The sequence below is a fragment of the Lithobates pipiens genome, unplaced genomic scaffold, assembly GCF_037356315.1.
Source record: "Lithobates pipiens isolate NorthernLeopardFrog02 unplaced genomic scaffold, aLitPip1_a1.2 Scaffold_8, whole genome shotgun sequence".
Taxonomy (NCBI): Eukaryota; Metazoa; Chordata; class Amphibia; order Anura; family Ranidae; genus Lithobates; species Lithobates pipiens.
In genome coordinates, this window is record NW_027507903.1 from 661,507,785 (window position 1) to 661,531,007 (window position 23,223).

Sequence of the window (23,223 nt, forward strand, 5' to 3'; positions counted from 1 at the left end):
TGTCATTAATGGGATGGTCCCTAAATGTTGGATATGTGGTGACCATTCATCAGCATGTCATCATTGGGAAGATCTGTAAATATTGGACACAGGGTGACCCTTCATCAATCTGTAATTAATGAGAAAGTCCCTACATGTTGGACCTTTCATCAGTGTGACATTTTGGGAAGATTCTGAAATATTGAACATGGGGTGACCATTCTCCAGTCTCTCCTCTTTGGGAGGATTCATAAATATTGGACATGGTGTGACAATTCACCAGTCTGTTATTAATGGGAACGTTCCTAAATATTGGAGATGGGGTGGCTATTTACCAGTCTGTCATTTTTAGGAAGATTCCTAAATGGTGGATATAAGGTGACCATGCACTAGTCTATCATTAATGGGAAGATCCGTAAATATTGGACATAGGGTGACCATTCACTAGTCTATCATTAATGGGAAGATCCGTAAATATTGGACATAGGGCGACCATTCACTAGTCTATCATCTTTGGGAGGATTCCTAAATATTGGACATAGGGCGACCATTCACTAGTCTATTATCTTTGGGAGGATTCCTAAATATTGGACATGGGGTTACCATTCACCAGTTTGCCATTGTTGCGAAAATCCCTAAATAGTGAACATGGGGAGACCATTTACCAGTCTGTCATTAATGGGAAAATCCCTAGATATTGGACATGGGGTACCATTCACCAGTCTGTCTTTAATGGGAAGATCCGTAAACATTGGACATGAGGTAATCATTCACCAGTCTGCCATTGTTGGGAAAATCCCTAAAATATTTGACACGGGGGAAGATCCCTAAATATTGGGCATAGGGTGACCATTCAGCAGTCTGCCATTGTTGGGAAGATCAGTAAATATTGGACATGGGGTGACCATTCACCAGATGTACAGACTGCGTTTAGAAAGAACTATGATTTTTCTTATGTGTAAAATGATTGTAACGGATGCCAGTTACGTCAGCCGAAACAACCATTCTATCTACCCATGAACATTACATATGTAGTATGACCTGGCTCTAGGTTGTTTGTGATGGCACATAGAGAGCATTCGGGTCATTGGACGGGAATCCATTATCCCCATTTTGTTGATATTATGATCAATGTTATGTGTTGAGTGTCGTTCGTTCAGTCTCTCTTTGTCAGTCCACATTCCACCCATTTCATGTTGATGAATGGTATTTCTGGAAAAGATCATCAGCTAATACTGGAATTTTTTGTTTCAGATTAACCAGTTAACTGTTCGGGAAAAATGTAAGAAAATTCCCTTATTTTATCCAACAGAATTCTCATTGTCTGATCTCAAGTTCACATTCATCTGTCCTCTCTCTGTCCAATGTTCATCCTAAGCAGCCATTTTCAACCACGATTCCTCCAGAAGTTACCAGGGGTTCCTTGCTCATTGACCTGCCATCTGATGGTGCCTGCATAGCTCCAGGTCCAACATCACTTGGCAGAGTCAACTACGTGACATTAAAGAACAGTTTAGCTGTCTGTAAGGGGGGCATTCATCCCAGTGACCACCAATGTAAGGAGCATTCTTCCCACTGACCACCAATGTAAAGAGCATTCTTCCCACTGACCGCCAATGTAAGGAAAATTCTTCCCTCTGATCACCAATTTAAGGAACATTCTTTCCATCTGACCACCAGTGTAAGGGACAGTCTTCTCATTGACCACCACTGTAAGGGAAATTCTTCTCTCTGACCACTAACTGTTATGCCGCGTACACACGATCACACATTCCGACAACAAAATCCATGTTTTTTTTCCCCGAGGGATGTTGGCTGAAACCTGTCTTGCATACACACGGTCACACAAATGTCAACGTCAAGAACGCGGTGACGTACGAAGAGCCAAGAAAATTGAAGTTCAATAGCCAGTGCGGCTCTTCTGCTTGATTCCGAATATGCGTGCAATTTTGTGCGTTGGAATTGTGTACATGTGATCGGAATTTCCAACAACGGATTTTGTTGTCGGAAAATTTGAGATCCAGATCTCAAATTTTGTTTGTCAGAAATTCCGACAGAAAACATCCGATGAAGCCTGCACATGGTCGGAATTTCCAACAACAAGCTTCCATTGAACATTTGTTGTCAGAAATTCCAACCGTGTGTACACGGCATTGGAGAAACATCCAACAAACCGTTCTCTTCTTTGGTTGGCCTTTGGCGTTCTCCTGTCCCCCACACACCACAGAGATGTTCAGGATCTCTTGTCTCAGATGTTGGCAAATTTGACTGCTTCAATCAATCAATCAATCAATACACCTTCAAGTAAAATTTGAGATATTTTAACAGTAAGATAGTCCACTTTAACTTATAATCTACCATGCCCTCCCAATGCAAGGCTTATTTCAGCTTTCGGCTGCTGTGTGTTACTCAGTATATAGACAGATTTTAGGGAATTATACCAAAAGAAGTCGAAAATTCTTACGGTCATGTGGCCACCTGGATCTCTTACTGAGATCTCTTGACTAAGATACGGTCAGCTGGAATGTCAAAAGGTCATCAACTTAGTATATCCAGTCATTCTGATCAATGGGTCTCATCCACCCATAATGGAGAACCAGCCCTACGTAGGAGAATGGAGGATCAGATTTGGTACCTGGTGATGTGCGCTTACAGTGTCCTCCAACAGCTCCTGTGAGCCATATTGATGCTGAATCCAATTGTCCAGAGATGATGGGGAATGTCTGATAACTGTATATCATCAATGGATCTCATCACCCATAATGGAGAGCTGGCCGTACATAGGAGAGTGTAGGATCAGATCTGGTATTTGGTGATGTGTGCTTCTAGTGTCCTCCAACAGCTCCTATGAGCCATATTGACGCCTAATCCTGTTGCCTATAAATGATGGGGAATGTCTGATAACTGTATATCATCAATGGATCTCATCACCTATAATGGAGAGCCAGCTGTAAAGAGGAGCGTGTAGGATCACATTTGGTACCTGGTGATGTGTGCTTCCTTCTAGTGTCCTCCAACAACTCCTGTGAGCCATTGACCCCTAATCCAGTTGCCTATAAATGATGGGGAATGTCTGATACCTGTATATCATCAGTAGGTCTCCTCCACCCATAATGGAGAGCTGGCCGTACATAGGATAGTGTAGGATCAGATCTGGTATTTGGTGATGTGTGCTTCTAGTGTCCTCCAACAACTCCTATGAACCATATTGACCCCGAATCCCATTGCCTATAAATTATGGGGAATGTCTGATACCTGTATATCATCAGTAGGTCTCATCCACCCATAATGGAGAGCTGGTCGTACATAGGAGAGTGTAGGATCAGATCTGGTACTTGGTGATGTGTGCTTCTAGTGTCCTCCAACATCTCCTGTGGTCCATATTGACCCCGAATCCCATTGCTTATAAATAATGGGGAATGTTTGATACCTGTATATCATCAGTAGGTCTCCTCCACCCATAATGGAGAGCTGCCCTACATAAGGAGAGTGTAGGATCAGATCTGGTACCCGGTGATGTGTGCTTCTAGTGTCCTCCAACATCTCCTGTGATCCATATTGACCCCGAATCCCGTTGCTTATACATGATGGGCATTGTCTGATACCTGTATATCATCGGTAGGTCTCCTCCACCCATAATGGAGAGCTGGCCGTACATAGGAGAGTGTAGGATCAGATCTGGTACCCGGTGATGTGTGCTTCTAGTGTCCTCCAACAGCTCCTGTGAGCCATATTGACCCCAAAACCCCGCTGTCTATAGATGACGGGGAAATATCTGATATTTCATCAATGGTTTGTCATGCTGTACCCGCTGTTCACTAAATGACTCCTCCTTATCTTCTCTCCCACAGTCACCACATCCCAGGGCTGGGGACGTTCCTTCGATGTGCTGAACAATGTCAGCCAACGAATCTTCCAGGCGGAGGAGAAGGTGGCGTGCTGCGGGCCCGTCTATGATGTGACCATCAGGGACAACGGGGGCACGCAGGTCATGCAGCTTCTGGAGAACTGCGGATGTACCTGCACCAGAGAGGTGGGGATGGTTGTATATATATATATATATATATATATATATATATATAAAATATAATCTTACTAAATATATACTATAGGTGTTAGGAGTGGACAGAGCGGCAATAGCTCAAGCGTTAAAATCCATGCATACAGCCAGGTGTGCTCCAGGTATCCACCACGTGGGGCCGTGACACAGCCGGTGTTCCCGCAAACAGAGCGATCGTGTTTTCAGACCTCTTCGTCCTTTCTCAGGATAAAGGTGACAAATGTCAACGATGAATAAAGTCCAAAAAAAAAAAAGGTGGAAAACAGATACAGGGTAATGATTGGATAATGAAGACGCTCAAAGAAACAACAGAAATCAGTCCCGGGGGGGGGGGGGGGGGGGGGGGGTGTCACCGCTGATCCCAGCACAGGATTGGACGTTTTTTGTCCTTAAGCCCACCCCCCCCCAATTCACATTATGAAGCGTCTCATCATATGGGCGATTCTGCACATTTTGTTTCACTCATTTTTTGCGATTTACACATCGGCAGACGATTTATTTTAATAGCTGCTGTACATGTGACAAACACGTGGACTTTGCAGGTATTTAACAACGTATATATACAATGTATGGTCACCTTCTCACGTGTGCCCCCTGGTGGAGATATGTATGTATTGTATAGTATAGAATACATATATCTTCAGTGTGGAGTCCCCTTTTCACGTGTGCCCCCTGGTGGAGATATGTATGCATTGTATAGTATAGTATACATATATCTTCAGTGCGGAGTCCCCTTCTCACATGTGCCCCCTGGTGGAGATATGTATGCATTGTATAGTATAGTATACATATATCTTCAGTACGGAGTCCACTTCTCACATTTGCCCCCTGGTGGAGAAATGTATGCATTGTATATTATAGTATACATATATCTTCAGTGCGGAGTCCCCTTCTCACGTGTGCCCCCTGGTGGAGATATGTATGCATTATATAGTATAGTATACATATATCTTCAGTGCGGAGTCCCCTTCTCACATGTGCCCCCCTGGTGGAGAAATGTATGCATTGTATAATATATTATACATATATCTTCAGTGCAGAGTCCACTTCTCACATTTGCCCCCTGGTGGAGAAATGGATGCATTGTATAATATAGTATACATATATCTTCAGTGCGGAGTCCCCTTCTCACGTGTGCCCCCTGGTGGAGAAATGTATGCATTGTATAGTATAGTATACATATATCTTGATTGTGGAGTCCCCTTCTCACATTTGCCCCCTGGTGGAGAAATGTATGCATTGTATAATATAGTATACATATATCTTCAGTGCGGAGTCCACTTCTCACATGTGCCCCCTGGTGGAGAAATGTATGCATTGTATAGTATAGTATAGTATACATATATATTCAGTGCCGAGTCCCCTTCTCACGTGTGCCCCCTGGGGGAGATATGTATGCATTGTATAGTATAGTATAGTATACATATATCTTCAGTGCCGAGTCCCCTTCTCACGTGTGCCCCCTGGGGGAGATATGTATGCATTGTATAGTATAGTATAGTATACATATATCTTCAGTGCCGAGTCCCCTTCTCACGTGTGCCCCCTGGTGGAGATATGTATGCATTGTATAGTATAGTATACATATATCTTCAGTGTAGAGTCCCCTTCTCGCATGTGCCCCCTGGTGGAGATATGTATGCATTGTATAGTATAGTATACATATATCTTCAGGGTGGAGTCCCCTTCTCACATGTGCCCCCTGGTGGAGATATGTATGCATTGTATAGCATAGTATACATATATCTTCAGGGTGGAGTCCCCTTCTCACATGTGCCCCCTGGTGGAGATATGTATGCATTGTATAGTATACATATATCTTCAGGGTGGAGTCCCCTTCTCACATGTGCCCCCTAGTGGAGATATGTATGCATTATATAGTATAGTATACATATATCTTCAGTGCGGAGTCCCCTTCTCGCATGTGCCCCCTGGTTGAGATATGTATGCATTGTATAGTATAGTATACATATATCTTAAGTGCGGAGTCCCCTTCTAACGTGTGTCCCCTGGTGGAGATATGTATGCATTATATAGTATAGTATACATATATCTTGATTGTGGAGTCCCCTTCTCACATTTGCCCCCTGGTGGAGAAATTTATACATTAAATAATATAGTATACATATATCTTCAGTGCGGAGTCCCCTTCTCGCATGTGCCCCCTGGTGGAGATATGTATGCATTGTATAGTATAGTATACATATATCTTCAGGGTGGAGTCCCCTTCTCACATGTGCCCCCTGGTGGAGATAAGGATGCATTGTATAGTATAGTATACATATATCTTCAGTGCCGAGTCCCCTTCTCACATGTGCCCCCTGGTGGAGAAATGTATGCATTGTATAATATAGTATACATATATTTTCAGTGTAGAGTCCCCTTCTCACATGTGCCCCCTGGGGGAGATATGTATGCATTGTATAGTATAGTATAGTATAGTATACATATATCTTCAGTGCGGAGTCCCCTTCTCACGTGTGCCCCCTGGTGGAGATATGTATGCATTGTATAGTATAGTATACATATATCTTCAGTGTAGAGTCCCCTTCTCGCATGTGCCCCCTGGTGGAGATATGTATACATTGTATAGCATAGTATACATATATCTTCAGGGTGGAGTCCCCTTCTCACATGTGCCCCCTGGTGGAGTTATGTATGCATTGTATAGTATAGTATACATATAACTTCAGTGTAGCGTCCCCTTCTCACATGTGCCCCCTGGTGGAGATATGTATGCATTGTATAGTATAGTATACATATATCTTCAGTGCGGAGTCCCCTTCTCACATGTGCCCCCTGGTGGAGAAATGTATGCATTGTATAGTATAGTATACATATATCTTCAGTGCGGAGTCCCCTTCTCACATGTGCCCCCTGGTGGAGATATGTATGCATTGTATAGTATAGTATACATATATCTTCAGTGCAGAGTCCCCTTCTCACGTGTGCCCCCTGGTGGAGAAATGTATGCATTATATAGTATAGTATACATATATCTTCAGTGTAGAGTACCCTTCTCGCATGTGCCCCCTGGTGGAGATATGTATACATTGTATAGTATAGTATAGTATAGTATAGTACAGTGATGGCGAACCTTGGCACCCCAGATGTTTTGGAACTACATTTCCCATGATGCTTAACTACACTGAAGAGTGCATGAGCATCATGGGAAATGTAGTTCCAAAACATCTGGGGTACCAAGGTTCGCCATCACTGGTATAGTATATATGCTGGGGCGGACTGACCATTCGGGCACTCAGGCACTGCCCGAGGGCCCCATGCTACTAAGGGGCCCCATCAGAGTTGCCAACCTCAATAAAACCAGGGACAGTATGTAAAAATCTGTGTTTTTTTTTTTTAAATCCCAAGATTATAGCTGCCCCACCTCTCCAATAACTTTGTGTGTATGTGTATTCTGTGTGTTTATATTGTGTGTCTGTGTGTGTATGCTGTATGTGTGTGTGTGTGTACCGTGTGGCCCCATAATCATTTGCCTGGTGGCCCCACAATCTCCTATTGCCCGGGGGCCCCATAACCTCCTATTGCCCAGGGGCCGATTCCCCTGTATACATATATCTTCAGTGTGGAGTCCCCTTCTCATGTGTGCCCCCTGGTGGAGATATGTATACATTGCATAGTATTGTATACATATATCTTCAGTGTGGAGTCCCCTTCTCACGTGTGCCCCCTGGTGGAGATATGTATGCATTGTATAGTATAGTATACATATATCTTCAGTGCGGAGTCCCCTTCTCACATGTGCCCCCTGGTGGAGATATGTATGCATTGTATAGTATAGTATACATATATCTTCAGTGCGGAGTCCCCTTCTCGCATGTGCCCCCTGGTGGAGATATGTATGCATTGTATAGTATAGAATACATATATCTTCAGTGTGGAGTCCCCTTCTCACATGTGCCCCCTGGTGGAGATATGTATGCATTGTATAGTATAGAATACATATATCTTCAGTGCGGAGTCCCCTTCTCACATGTGCCCCCTGGTGGAGATATGTATGCATTGTATAGTATAGAATACATATATCTTCAGTGCGGAGTCCCCTTCTCACATGTGCCCCCTGGTGGAGATATGTATGCATTGTATAGTATAGAATACATATATCTTCAGTGTGGAGTCCCCTTCTCACATGTGCCCCCTGGTGGAGATATGTATGCATTGTATAGTATAGAATACATATATCTTCAGTGCGGAGTCCCCTTCTCACGTGTGCCCCCTGGTGGAGATATGTATGTATTGTATAGTATAGTATACATATATCTTCAGTGCGGAGTCCCCTTCTCACATGTGCCCCCTGGTGGAGATATGTATGCATTGTATAGTATGGTATACATATATCTTCAGTGTAGAGTGCCCTTCTCACATGTGCCCCTTGGTGGAGATATGTATGTACTGTATACTATACAGTATCCCAACTGTCCCGGATTTCAAGGGACTGTCCCTGATTTGGAGCAATGTCCCGCTGTCCCTCTTTCCTCCTCATTTGTCCCTCATTTTGGTCTGATCTATATAGATGTATATAAAATGCACTTTTTATCTCTCAAAAAGTGTTTCCTAGTGCTAAACCTTTCATCTGATTTATAATTTTCTGCATTTGTGAATTTCAAAAGCCAATATAAAGGAATAGTAGTGGTAAAAAAAAAACAAACAAAAAAGAAAACACTTGTCGGTTTAACTAATAACTTTTTTGTATAATTGTCCTTTAAGGGGGCGTGACAGGGGGAGTGTCCTATGCCTAAATACTTTTGCTGATATGTGTCCCTCGTTCCTATTGCAACATGTTGGGAGGTATGTAGTAGTAGTATAGTATAGTATAGTATACAGTATATATATATGTGTGTGTGGTCATATACAGTGTAGAGTCACCTTCTCACATGTGCCCCCTGGTGTACATGTGGATGCACTGTATAGTACAGTATAATATCTCTCTCTCTCTCGCTCTCTCGCTCTCTCTCTCTCTCTCTCTCTCTATATATATATATATATATATATATATATATATATATATATATATATATATATATATATACAGTATCTAACAAAAGTGAGTACACCCCTCCCATTTTTGTGAATATTCTATCTTTTCATGTGACAACACTGAAGAAATGACACTTGTCTACAATGTAAAGTAGTGAGTGTACAGCTTGTATAACAGTGTCAATTTCCTGTCCCCTCAAAATAACTCAACACACACCCATTAATGTCTAAACCGCTGGCAACAAAAGTCAGTACACCCCTAAGTGAAAATGTCCAAATTGGGCCCAATTAGCCCTTTTTCCCTCCCCCGGTGTCATGTGACTCTTTTTAATGTTACAAGGTCTCAGGTGTGAATGGGGAGCAGGTGTGTTAAATTTGGTGTTATCGCTCTCACTCTCTCATACTGGTCACTGGAAGTTCACCATGGCACCTCATGGCAAATAACTCTCTGAGGATCTGAAAAAAAGAATTGTTGCTCTACATAAAGATGGCCTAGGCTATAAGAAGATTGCCAAGACCCCGAAACTGAGCTGCAGCATGGTGGACAAGACCATACAGCGGTATAACAGGACAGGTTCCCCTCAGAACAGGCCTCTCCATTGCCCACCAAAGAAGTTGAGGTCACGTGCACAGGGTCCTATCCAGAGGTTGTCTTTGGGAAATAGACGTATGAGTGCTGCCAGTATTGCTGCAGAGGTTGTAGGGGTGGGGGGTCAGCCTGTCAGTGCTCAGACCATACGCCGTACACTGCATCAAATTGGTCTGCATGGCTGTCATCCCAGAGGGAAGCCTCTTCTAAAGATGATGCACAAGAAAGACCACAAACAGTTTGCTGAAAACAAGCAGTCTAAGGACATGGATTACTGGAACCATGTCCTGTGGTCTGATGAGACCAAGATAAACGTATTTGGTGTCAGATGGTGACAAGCGTGTGTGGGGGCAACCAGGAGAGGAGGACAAAGACAAGTGTGTCTTGTCTATAGTCAGGCATGGTGGTGGGAGTGTCATCTTCTGGGGCTGCATGAGTGCTGCCGGCACTGGGGAGCTACAGATCATTGAGGGAACCATGAATGCCAACATGTACTGTGACATACTGAAGCAGAGCATGATCCCCTCCCTTCAGAGACTGGACCGCAGGGCAGTATTCCAACATGATAACCACCCCAAACACACCTCCAAGACGACCACTGCCTTGCTAAAGAAGCTGAAGGTAAAGGTGATGGACTGGCCAAGCATGTCTCCAGACCTAAACCCTATTGATCATCTGTGGGACATTCTCAAACAGAAGGTGGAGGAGCGCAAGGTCTCCAACATCCACCAGCTCTGTGATGTCATCATGGAGGAGTAGAAGAGGACTCCAGTGGCAACCTGTGAAGCTCTGGTGGAACATAATGGTGGCCACACAAAATATTGACACTTTGGGCACAATTTGGACATTTTCCCTTAGGGGTGTACTCGCTTTTGTTGACAGCGGTTTAGACATTAATGCTAGTACCAGGTTGGACCCTCTTTTGCCTTCATTCTTGGTGGCATAGATGCAACAAGGTGTTGGAAACGTTCCTCAGAGATTTTGCTCCATAGTGACATAAAACCATCATGCAGTTGCTGCAAATTTGTTGACTGCACATTTAGGATACTTCCATTGAAATCAATGGGTACCAGTTGCCTAGAAGTCGGATACAAGTAGTACAGGAACCTTTTCTGAAGTCGGAGCGACTTCAGTAGTGTGCATTAAGACGGCTCTCATTCACTTACATTGATTTTTACATGTAGCGCGACTTGAGGCAACCTGAAGTCGGATCTGAGTCACCCCTGTGTGAACCAGCCCTCATGATACCAATCTCCCATTCCACCACACCCCAAGGGTGCTCTATTGGATGAGATGTGGTGAGTGTGGAGGCCATTGGAGGACAGGGACCTCATTGTCCAGTGGTGAGATGATTGGAGCTTTGTGACATGGTGCATTATCCTGCTGGAAGGAGCCATCAGAAGATGGGGACACTGTAGTCATAAAGGGATGGACATGGTCAGCAACAATACTCAGGTAGGCCGTAGTGTTTAAACCATGCTTAATTGGTACTAAGGGGCCCATAGTGTGCCGAGGAAATATCCCCCCACACCATTACACCCCCTACCACCAGCCTTAACCGGTGATACAATGCAGGATAGATCCGTGCGCCAAATTCTGACCCCACCATCTGAATGTTGCAACTGAAATTAAGACTCATCAGACCAGGCAACCTTTTTCCAATCTTCTATTGTTCAATTTTGGCGAGCCTATGAGAATTGTGGCCTCAGTTTCCTGTTCTTAGCTGACAGGAGTGGCACCGGTGTGGTCTTCTGCTGCTGTAGACAATCTGCTTCAAGGTGTGGTCAGAGACAGTATTCCGCATACCTGGGATCATTGGGTGAGCGGTAGCCAGTGGAGGGATTGGCAGAGAGGAGTAGCAGACACAGAGCGATCGGTAAGGTGGATGAGTCTGGCAGCAGCATTCGTGGTGGATTGAAGAGGTGATAGACTATGTAGAGGTAAGCCAATGAGAAGGGAGTTGCAGTAGTCGAGGCGGGAGATGACCAGCGAGTGAATTAAGAGCTTTGTTGTGTCATTGGTTAGAAAGGGGGGTATTTTGGAGATGTTGAGGCGGCAAGATTTGGACAGTGATTGGACGTGGGGGCTTAAAGGAGAGTTCGGAGTCCAGGCAAGGCTGTCTTTAATATTGACTGGACCCTGGGCAAACATTTTCTTGCCCCCCCCCATGCAATTTCACTCTCCACATGCTCTGAAACCTACAATAAATAACAGCTAGACGCAAAATCAGTTTACTGAATCAGATCAGGCAGCAATTGCGTTTGGTTGCCAGAGGTTAAAGTGTATCATTACCGCTCACTGACTGGCTGCTAGAGGTTACAGCACACATTTTGTCTCAATGTTTATTTTCTAGAGGTTACAGCACATGACTTCTGCTTGTTGATTGGTTTCTAGAGATTACTATACATCAATACTGCTCACTGATTGGTTGTTAGAGGTTACTACACATTATTATTGCTCACTGATTGGTTCCTAGAGGTTACTGCATATCCTTATCACTCAATGACTGTTCATAGGCAACAAAATGAAGGGTGCTGTGGCACCATGTTATTTTAAAGACAGGTTCCACCTCCAATTTGCTTACCTTTGCAGAACATGCTGATATTAGGCTTAATGAGCACAGTTGTAGGCAGGACTTTCAAACATGCTCCTTTACCTCCCCAGTGGGCAGCATTCAGCAGAAGCGATGGTGGATATGACCTCAGGGGGACATGATATACACATAAATTCCGCCTCTATTTACATATGAATTCAGGTTATTTACATGTAAACACAGGGTCTGCAGGTGAATTATCTGTACATGGCAAAAGGGCACAGCTGGGCAGCAGCAATAGAACTTTACACTGAGATATCGTGACACAGCACGGGACTAAACCTCAAGGGATAAGGGAATTTAAACTGGGATAGTTGGCAAGTATGAGGCAGCTGCTCTGGGCCCCACAACAATGATGGGGCCCAGGGCAGCTGCCCCTTTTGCCCTGTCTTAAAAACGGTCCTGAGTCCAGGACCTTGACATGTGGGGATGAGCTTATAGTTATGCCACCGAGTTTGACAGAGAGATCAGGGGAAAAATGATAAGTTACATTTTGGATAGATTGAGTTTGAGGAAGTGGTGTGACATCCAGACTGATATATCTGATAGTAAATTAGTGATACGTGAGGAGATAGAAGGAGTGAGCTGAGGGGCGGAGAAATAGATTTGGGTGTCCTCAGAGTAGAGGTGGTATTGGAAGCCATGGGAGGCTATCGGATGACCCAGGTAGGAGGTGTAGATTGAAAATAGGAGCGGTCCAAGAACAGAACCTTGGAGGACCCCAACAGAAAATGGAGGAGGAGAGGAGGAAGCAGAATTCTAAATAACATTAAATGTGCGGTTGGATAAGTAGGAAGAGAACCAGCGAAAAGTACAATCATGGAGACCAAAGGTGTAGAGTTTTTTTTTTGGAGGAGGGGGTGGCCAACCGTAACAAAGGCAACAGAAAGGTCCAGGAATAGAAGTACAGAATAGTGCCCATTGGTTTTGGCTGTCAGTAGATCATTTGTTAGTTTTAGGAGAGCAGTTTCTGGGCAGTGTTGAGGACGAAATCCAGACTGAAGGGGATCAAGAAGGCTATTCTCGGCAAGGTGGACGCTCAGTCGGTTGTAGACCAGGCGTTCAAGGACGTTTGGATAAAAACGGGAGCAAGGAGATTGTTAAGGTAGGTTCTTAAGATTGGATGGGTCCAGTGAGGGCTTTTGAGGTATGGGGGGTGACTAGAGCATGTTTTAGAGATTTGGGGAAGATGCCAGAAGAGAGGGAGAGATTCAAGATGAGGGTTGGAGAGTGTATAATAGAACCAGAGGGTGAACGTAACATTTGCGAGGGTTCAGGTGGTTAGATGGCCCTTTGGCAAGTAGTTTAGCAACCTTGTCTATAGTGGTGAGGTTGAAAGAGGGAAGTAATGATTGTATTCGTAGGCATGTAGTGTAAGGCGTGGAGGGTATCTGAACAGTAGAGATCTCCTCGCGAATTGTATCAATCTTCTGTTTGAAGTGATTGACGATCTCCTGGGCAGTGAGTGAGTTGGTGGGCGGAGTCGGTGGAGGGTGAAGTAGAGAGATGAAGGTAGAGGAGAAGAGTTAACGGGGATGGGATGATAAGTTGTTAATGAGAGTGATAAAAATAGGTCTGCTTGGCAGTGAGGAGGCTGGAATTGTATTTTTGGAGGGCAGATTTATACTGGCTGAAATCGGTAAACCCGAGAGATGGTTGTGCGTGAAAATCCCAGAAATACTCAGACCAGCCCGTCTGGCACCAACAACCCATGCCACATTCAAAGTCACTTACAGTGGTGTGAAAAAGTGTTTGCCCCCTTCCTCATTTCCTGTTCCTTTGCATGTTTGTCACACTTAAGTGTTTCGGAACATCAAACCAATTTAAACAATAGTCAAGGACAACACAAGTAAACACAAAATGCAATTTGTAAATGAAGGTGTTTATTATTAAAGGTGAAAAAAAATCCAAACCATCATGGCCATGCGTGAAAAAGTGATTGCCCCCCTTGTTAAAACATACTATAACTGTGGTTGTCCACACCTGAGTTCAATTTCTCTAGCCACACCCAGGCCTGATTATTGCCACACCTGTTCACAATCAAGGCATCACTTAAATAGGAGCTGCTTGACACAGTAAGGTCCACCAGAATATCCTTAAAAGCTACACATCATGCCGAGACCCAAAGAAATTCAGGAACAATTGAGAAAGAAAGTAATTGAGATCTATCAGTCTGGAAAGGGTTATAAAGCCATTTCCAAAGCTTTGGGAATCCAGCGAACCACAGTGAGAGCCATTATCCACAAATGGCGAAGACATGGAACAGTGGTGAACCTTCCCAGGAGTGGCCGGCCGCCCAAAATTACCCCAAGAGCGCAGCGACGACTCATCCAAGAGGTCACAAAAGACCCCACAACAACGTCCAAGGAACTGCAGGCCTCACTTGCCTCAGTTAAGGTCAGCGTTCATGCCTCCACCATCAGGAAAAGACTGGCCAAAAATGGCCTGCATGGCAGAGTTCCAAGGAGAAAACCACTGCTAAGCAAAAAGAACATCAAAGCTCGTCTCAATTTCTCCACAACACATCTTGATGATCCCCAAGACTTTTGGGACAACATTCTGTGGACCGATGAGACAAAAGTGGAACTCTTTGGAAGGTGTGTGTCCAAGTATATCTGGCGTAGAAGGAACACTGCATTTCATAAAAAGAACATTATACCAACAGTAAAATATGGTGGTGGTAGTGTGATGGTCTGGGGCTGTTTTGCTGCTTCAGGACCTGGAAGACTTGCCGTGATAAAAGGAACTATGAATTCTGCTGTCTACCAAGAGATCCTGAAGGAGAATGTCCGACCATCTGTTCATGTATTCAAGCTGAAACCAACTTGGGTTCTGCAGCAGGACAATGATCCTAAACACACCAGCAAGTCCACCACCGAATGGCTGAAGAAAAACAAAATGAAGACTTTGGAGTGGCCTAGCCAAAGTCCTGACCTGAATCCTATTGAGATGTTGTGGTATGACCTTAAAAAGGCCGTTCATGCTCGAAAACCCTCTAATGTAACTGAATTAGGACAATTCTGCAAAGATGAGTGGGCCAAAATTCCTCCAGGATGCTGTAAAAGCCTCATTGCACGTTATCGCAAACGCTTGGTTGCAGTTGTTGCTGCTAAGGGTGGCCCAACCAGTTATTAGGTTTAGGGGGCAATCACTTTTTCACACAGGGCCATGATGGTTTGGATTTTTTTTCACCTTTAATAATAAACACCTTCATTTACAAATTGCATTTTGTGTTTACTTGTGTTGTCCTTGACTATTGTTTAAATTGGTTTGATGTTCCGAAACACTTAAGTGTGACAAACATGCAAAGGAACAGGAAATGAGGAAGGGGGCAAACACTTTTTCACACCACTGTACATCCCTTTTCTTCCCCATTCTGATGCTCGGTTTGAACCTCATCAAGTCTTCTTTACCACGTCTACATGCCTAAATGCATTGAGTTCCTGCCATGTGATTGGCTGATTAGCAATTTGTGTTACCAAGCAATTAAAAAGCTGTACCTAATAAAGTGGTAGGTGAGTGTATATACAGTATATAGTCACCTGCTCACAGGTTCCTCCATTCCTCCACATTTATGCATTTTATAGTACATATATATGTGTGTGTGTGTATATATATATATATATATATATATATATATATATATATATATATATATATATATATATATATATATATATATATTAGGGCTGTTACTGATCAAAAATTTTGTGTTCGATTAATAGATTTTTTTTTTAATCGATTAATCGACTAATTTCGATTAATTATAACGCACATACAGATCCAAACTACTTTTAGCTGATCTCCTTGCATTGCAACTCTGCATTAGTCAGTGGTAAATGTGGTATACACTATATACAATCACCTGACACTACTTAGTTTTCACAATCCATGACTTAACTTCACAGTTCACACAAACGTTTTAAATTCAAACTATAGCACTGACGTAAGTAATTTTTTTTTTCCACAGTAGTGTGACAATCCCTCCACCTCCGGTCTAACGAATCACTCTCACCTTATGGCATGGACCCCTGTGCAAACAGGTGGTCATGCATGCGGGCATCAAAAGGGTTGACACGGACCATAAACTTCTCTCACAATCTCAGGTCGTGGGTAGAAAGAAAAGATCAAAGTGCTCACCGCTTAAGAATACGATTTAATTTTTGTGTTCAAACACAAACTACTCACATAAAGATGATAAAAACACGGCATGTAAAGCCGACAATCGTGTTAGTTCCGTAGGGCAGCAGCGGGGGGCGTCATGCAGAGCTCCTCCCCCGTACACGTTACGTTCAATCAGAAACTTCAACGTCACCAGGCTCCTCCCCCTTTCCCTTCGTTAGCAGACAGAGGCATTTGGGGAAGGAGTCTGGTGATGTCACCGGATCTCCGGCGGAACTCCCTGAAGACCTGGGAAGTCGGCGGAGAGGTGAGTACCGGTCAAAAGAATTTTGATCGATCAAAAAAATTAACGATTAATCGAGGAATTAATCTTTCATTTTCACAGCCCATATATATATATATATATATATATATATATATATATATACATATATATATATATATATATATATATATATATATATATATATATATATGAATGAGTAACTTGTATAGCGCTACATATGCAAACTAAATTGCCTCAAGCCGTTTTTGCCAAACAGTGTCCATCTGGGTCTTCAGAAGTGATGGGTCTTGAGGCCAGATGGTTTTCTTTCAAGCGGATGTCCACGGGTAGAGCGTTCCATAGCCGTGGTCCTCGGACCGCGAACCTTTGTTCGCCTTTTGATTTATAACGGGTCTTGGGGATGTGGAGGAAGTTCTGGTTAGTTGACTGGAGGGAGCAACCTAGGGTGTAGTGCTTTATTTTGTCGCAGAGGTATTGCGGGGCTCACCTTGTGTCGATTTGTGAGTGAAGCAGAGGGTCTTAAATGTAATCCGGTCCTTCGCGGCTAGCCAATGTAGAGTCCTCAGGGACGGGGTAATTGATTCCCAGTGTTTTTTTTGATTACCAGTCTGGCTGCTGTGTTCTGAACGACTTGTAAACGTGAAATTTGGTATTTGAGAAGTACTAGGTAGAGGGGATTTGCATAGTCGGAGTAGGAGTTGGAGGTGCCTTGCCACTGGCAGGAGCAAAGGCCCTTGTCATTATGTTGATGAGGACAAGGGCCTCTTCCCCTACAACCCTGGCCATTGGTTGTGGGATCTTATAAGAATCTGGAAGCCCCCTTTAATAATAGGGGGGCTCCCCATATACCACCCCTCTCCTACATGAATGAGTATGAGGTATATAATACCCCTACTCCTTCACAAAAAAAAAAAAAAAAAAAAACTTGGAACCTGGATATAAAAACACCAAAATGTTTGACAATACTTTATTTAAATAAAAAGAAAATCCCCCAAAAAATGTCTTTAATTGTAAGTCGATCGTCAATCATGATGCCTATCGAACACAGGAAAAGAAAAACAATGACTCGGTGCACACGACTGATGTTACTCCCCGAGCTAATATATAAGGGGAGGCGTAGAAATGTTGGTGACATCATTGATGGCCATGATGGCCAACGGCCATATTTGGGCAGTCCCCATCCTTTTGGTTACATGTACAGGGATTCCCTGTGACGTCAGTGGTCCCCAGGGACTTTCTTACCAATCAGTGATGATGAGATGCTGTCATACATGGAAGCTGTAGAAATACTGGTTTTATAAATGAATCTGTGGAACAAGGGACTGAATGGGCAAAGGTTTAAGCATTTGTTTGAATGTCCCCAACAGTCAAAGTTGGGTCCAAACCTAGGTTTTGGGCCGACTTGTTGGCTCATCTCTACTCACATGTAATATGAGACTATCAGAGACTGCTTACATGTAACATGAGACTGTCAGAGACTACTTACGTGTAGAGATGTGTAAATGTTCTTGGGTCTTATTTAGGTTCATCAAACCCACCTACTGCAAATTCTGAATGCCATTGAAGTCAATGGGAGGTGAATCTTGAAGATCAATCCTGGCCAAGGGTATTATGCAAACGATTTTCAAACAAAGGGGCGAAGCAACCTTTAAAGGTCTTCTCCCCGCAGAACAATCCATTACAAATTGCTGTGCATTGTTAGACGTCCCCAGGGTGGTGACTAGTCTACTGATGTCTCTTTTTACCAAATGCTCACAAATTAGCCTTGAAAAAGACTGGAAAAACCCAAGGCCCACTTACCGTAGATTTCAGTGAGGTCCAGCGTTATGTTCAGGGTTCTTAGACCTTCCCCCAGGTTCTCCTATCGCTCAGTGAACTCAACTTTGCCTGGCTCTACTCATTCCAAATGGTCAGGTATTCAGAAACATTCAGCTATGGAGTGTATCTGAAGATGGACTGTGGAGGTGAGATGACTGTGTCTCCTATTACAGGTGGAGATTCAGTGTCCTCCTGCGCATCCAATTGGATTGGTGAAGCTGCACTGGAACAACATGGTGACCCACCTGTCCGTCATGAACGCCAGCCAAGAGGTCGTTCTGCTTATTCTGGGGCCAAGCTTACAGACCAGCATCTTTGGAAACTCCACCTTTGAGGTAAAACAGCCGGCCCCTGCGGGGGTAGAATAGGTTGGTGGGGGGGTTATCAACCAGCCCTAACCCATTTCACGTGACCTTTCTGTCTCGTTCTCAGGTGAAGTCTCGGGATGAGCAGCATGTTGTCGGGGTGATGCGGATGGAGAGCGGCAATTATGTCGTCTCATTTCCACTGGATCTGGATGTGACTATAAAAGCCACCCTCCTGGGTGCCGCCATGTACCTGGTGAGTGCACTGATGTCATTGCTCACATGACGAGGCAACCAGGGTTAGCAGAATGTCCTGTTCAATGATGACATCTAAAGCTCTGGTTACATTGGGCTCATACTCCTTTAGAGATAGGGACCAGTGGCGTAGCCTGGGTTTTCAGCAAGCACCTGGGGCAAGGCAAGTATTTGTGTCCCCTTAACCAGTGAAAATGTAGATATCCCCCACCGTGATCATACCCCCTGATACCACCTCCCCTCTGCTCACACCCCGAAGATACCCCCACCCTGATCACACCCCCAGATAAGCATGCCCCCCTTCCATCAGTGTCCCCTTTACACATTAGATCTCCCTTTCAAATCAGAAGCCCCCCCATCACATCAGAGTGCTCCCTTTCACATTAGAAGTCCCCTTCACATCAGAATTCCCCCCCCCCCCCCTCACATTAGAGTTGCTGTAGACTGAGTAAAATCTTATAAGCAGGACAAATGTGACTCTTGGGCCATAGTGTGGGGACCCCTGCTTTAAACCAAGAAGGGCCAATGCTGGGGCTTTAGTATAAACCAGCCCCCTCAGTATAAAAAGGGCCTTGTTCTGCTTCTGGCCAATTCTACATTGCTGTACCCATACCTCCCAACTGTCCCTGATTCACCGGGACCGTCTCGGAATTTTATCCATGTCCCGGGGTCCCGGCAAATCAGGGCTGATTCCTGAAACACCCGTGGCGTGTGCGGGGTGTCTTGGTTTCTGCATGCCTCCAGCTACACTGTCTTTGCATGGCAGCAGGCATCTCTCCCTGGCTGCCTCTGACACACAGTGCAGATCGGAGTGCACTGAACCCTCCCTTCCTCCTCCTCCTGTGTTTTCCTGTACAGGCAGGGAGCAGCACGCCCCTCTGCCAGAACGCAGTTGAGGCATGGGGAAGTTAGGGATAGATAGGATAGAATAGGATAGAATAGATCCTGAATGGGATTGGTTTGGAAGGGATGGAGCCGGAATGGGATCAGGGGACTGGATGGACCTGGGATAGAATTGGGGGAATTGATAGAACCAGGATTTGATCGTGGTGGTGGATGGAGCCTGGATTTAATCGGGGTGGTGGATAGAGCCGGGGAGGGGATCAGGGGAAATGGATGGAGCCGGGATGGGATCGGGGGAATTGATAGTGCCAGGATGGGATCGGGAGAATGGATGGAGCAGGGATGGGTTTGGGGTAATAGATGAAGCCGGGATGGGATTAGGGGAATGGATGGAGCCGTGATGGAATCGGAAATGGATGGAGGCGGGATGGGATTGGGGAATGGCTGGAGGCAGGATGGGATCGGGGGAATGGCTGGAGCCGGGATGGGATCAGGGGAATGGCTGGAGCCGGGATGGGATCGGGGGAATTGATAGTGCCAGGATGGGATCGGGAGAATGGATGGAGCAGGGATGGGTTCGGGGGAATAGATGAAGCCGGGATGGGATTAGGGGAATGGATGGAGCCGTGATGGAATCGGAAATGGATGGAGGCGGGATGGGATTGGGGAATGGCTGGAGGCAGGATGGGATCGGGGGAATGGCTGGAGCCAGGATGGGATCAGGGGAATGGCTGGAGCCGGGATGGGATTGGGGGAATGGATGGAGCCGGGATGGGATTGGGGGAATGGATGGAGCAGGGATGGGTTCGGGGGAATAGATGAAGCCGGGATGTGATTAGGGGAATGGATGGAGCCGTGATGGAATCGGAAATGGATGGAGGCAGGATGGGTTCGGGGGAATGGCTGGAGCCGGGATGGGATCCAGGGAATGGCTGGAGTCGGGATGGGATCGGGGGAATGGCTGGAGCCAGGATGGGATCGGGGGAATGGCTGGAGCCAGGATGGGATTGGGGGAATGGATGGAGCCGGGATGGGATTGGGGGAATGGATGGAATCAGAATGGGTTTTGTTTAGCCACAACCCTTAAGCCCCTCCCACTGCTAAGCACTTGGCCACACCCACAGTGTTCCTTATTCTGAAGTTCGAATGTTTGGAGGTATGCTGTATCCTCTATGGTCTTTTATTGCTTGTAGTAAAACCCTTACCTGCACTTTTTGTCTCTAGTATATTTGGGCCGAGTGCGAAGCAAAGCATCATGATGGCAGCATGTAAACTCCCCCATCTGCTGCCATTGCAGCTTAATAGGGGGAGGCTAGGGGAGGCACTAAAAATGCAGCTCAACCACACATTTTTACTGACCCCCCAACTACACGTCAAAACTTAACCTCAAGGCATCTCCCAAATGTATAATTTAAAGAATTAAAAGGGCCCTCTCTCCATTGTATGGATTTCTTTTCTAAATTGGGATTAGTTCATGTTCCCCATGGCAGTGCCCAGCTAACCATGCATGGCTTGGCCATTGCCCCCCCCCCCCCCCCCTGTTCCCCATTAGCTTTTGCCACTAAGAAGATCTCTGACAGATTTGTAACAGGATTTGCCAAAACCTAAGCCAATCAAGTCCGAGTCCATCTAGGGTGGCCACATTTCCAAACTGCCATTCAGGGACACCCCCCCCCCCCCCCTCTTCCCAAAAAAAGATGATTTTTGATACTTTTTTTGTGACCCCCATAGATTTCACGGGTTCCTACGTGGACCTTCATAGTTGGGGGGGGGGGGAGAAGGTCACATCTTCAGCTCTGAGGGATTCATGCTGGGACCTGTGGTCCTTCACTTTTGGGGGGTCACATCCCCCAAAAGTGAAAGACTACAAGTCCCAGCAGGAACCCCTAAAATCTAAGGATGTTTCCTCCTGCCATACCTCTGAGGGTGTCCTCTGCTGCCAGCTTATCTGCCATACCTCTCTACAGTCGGTGTCTCATGACACGCATGGTGGTCCATCCATCCCCGGTGCCTGGCCTCACCTCTGATTATTGGGAGTTGCTCTCAAATCCTGCCGGTTCCCTTCCCTCTGAGCATGCCACCGGAGAAGATTGAAGAGGAGGTGGGTGGAGCCAAAGCACTAGACACGGAGGAGGAAGTTAAATCCTCCTCCTCTGCTCTGAATGCTGGGGCCTCGCTCTGCGGTGACGTGACGTCACTGGTTGCTAGACACCAGGCGGCAGGTGGTCCTAGCAGTCAGTTCGGGCAGTGTAGAGTTAGCGGTGGAACAAAGTAAAACAGGTCTCGGCTTGGCAGGACAAGCACTGTCAGCGAGTAAAGCGGCGATGCGGCAGCCTTTTGGGACATCGGATTGGCCTGGGAAGGGGGGAGAGGCTGTTTAATTTTCATTCCCGGACACTGCATTGTCCCGGAATGAAAGTGCCCGGAACCCAGGACAGACCTGTAAAATGCGGGACTGTCCCAGGCAATCCGGGATACTTGGTTACCCTAGGCCTGTGATGGCATACCTTGGCACTCCAGATGTTTTGGAACTACATTTTTTCATGATGATCAACTACACTGCAGAGTTCACGAGCATCATGGGAAATGTAGTTCCAAAACATCTGGGGTGCCAAGGTTCACCATCATTACCCTAGGCCCATCACTAGCCACGACCTATTGCATCTCATATAACGTGTACCCCATAGCACTTTTCTTATTTTCCCCAGTATAATGTTTCCTATCTCCTCCCATAGAAGTAATCTCTGATCTTTAGTACAGACAATGACGAAGGATGCACATCGGCAGATATCATGTGATTATATAGAGAGGCTTTTCCCTCCGTTGGGCTCCTTATTGACTCTGCTTAACTCTCTTCCAGGACCATCTCATCCTTAGTAAGAAGAAATACGTGGCAAAAAAAGCGAGGAGCAGGGACTGAAGGCCAATGCCATAATGTATATGTCTATACATACAGTGGTGTGAAAAAGTGTTTGCCCCCTTCCTCATTTCCTATTCCTTTGCATGTTTGTCACACTTAAGTGTTTCGGAACATCAAACCAATTTAAACAATAGTCAAGGACAACACAAGTAAACACAAAATGCAATTTGTAAATGAAGGTGTTTATTATTAAAGGTGAAAAAAAATCCAAACCATCATGGCCCTGTGTGAAAAAGTGATTGCCCCCCTTGTTAAAACATACTATAACTGTGGTTGTCCACACCTGAGTTCAATTTCTCTAGCCACACCCAGGCCTGATTATTGCCACACCTGTTCACAATCAAGGCATCACTTAAATAGGAGCTGCTTGACACAGTAAGGTCCACCAGAAGATCCTTAAAAGCTACACATCATGCCGAGACCCAAAGAAATTCAGGAACAATTGAGAAAGAAAG

The 23,223-nt window shown here is 45.1% G+C and overlaps 1 protein-coding gene across 1 annotated transcript in view; it reads left to right on the forward strand.

The window, feature by feature from the left end:
* LOC143961826 (phospholipid scramblase 3-like) overlaps positions 1-22,980 on the forward strand; it is a 38,028-nt gene extending 15,048 nt beyond the window's left edge. The window contains exons 4-8 of the mRNA XM_077471160.1: positions 1,234-1,261; positions 3,831-4,012; positions 18,619-18,780; positions 18,878-19,006; positions 22,709-22,980. Coding sequence (XP_077327286.1) covers positions 1,234-1,261; positions 3,831-4,012; positions 18,619-18,780; positions 18,878-19,006; positions 22,709-22,768 — 561 coding nt within the window. The 3' untranslated portion in view covers positions 22,769-22,980. The remainder of the gene's footprint in view (positions 1-1,233; positions 1,262-3,830; positions 4,013-18,618; positions 18,781-18,877; positions 19,007-22,708) is intronic.
* Positions 22,981-23,223: the final 243 nt, after the last annotated feature.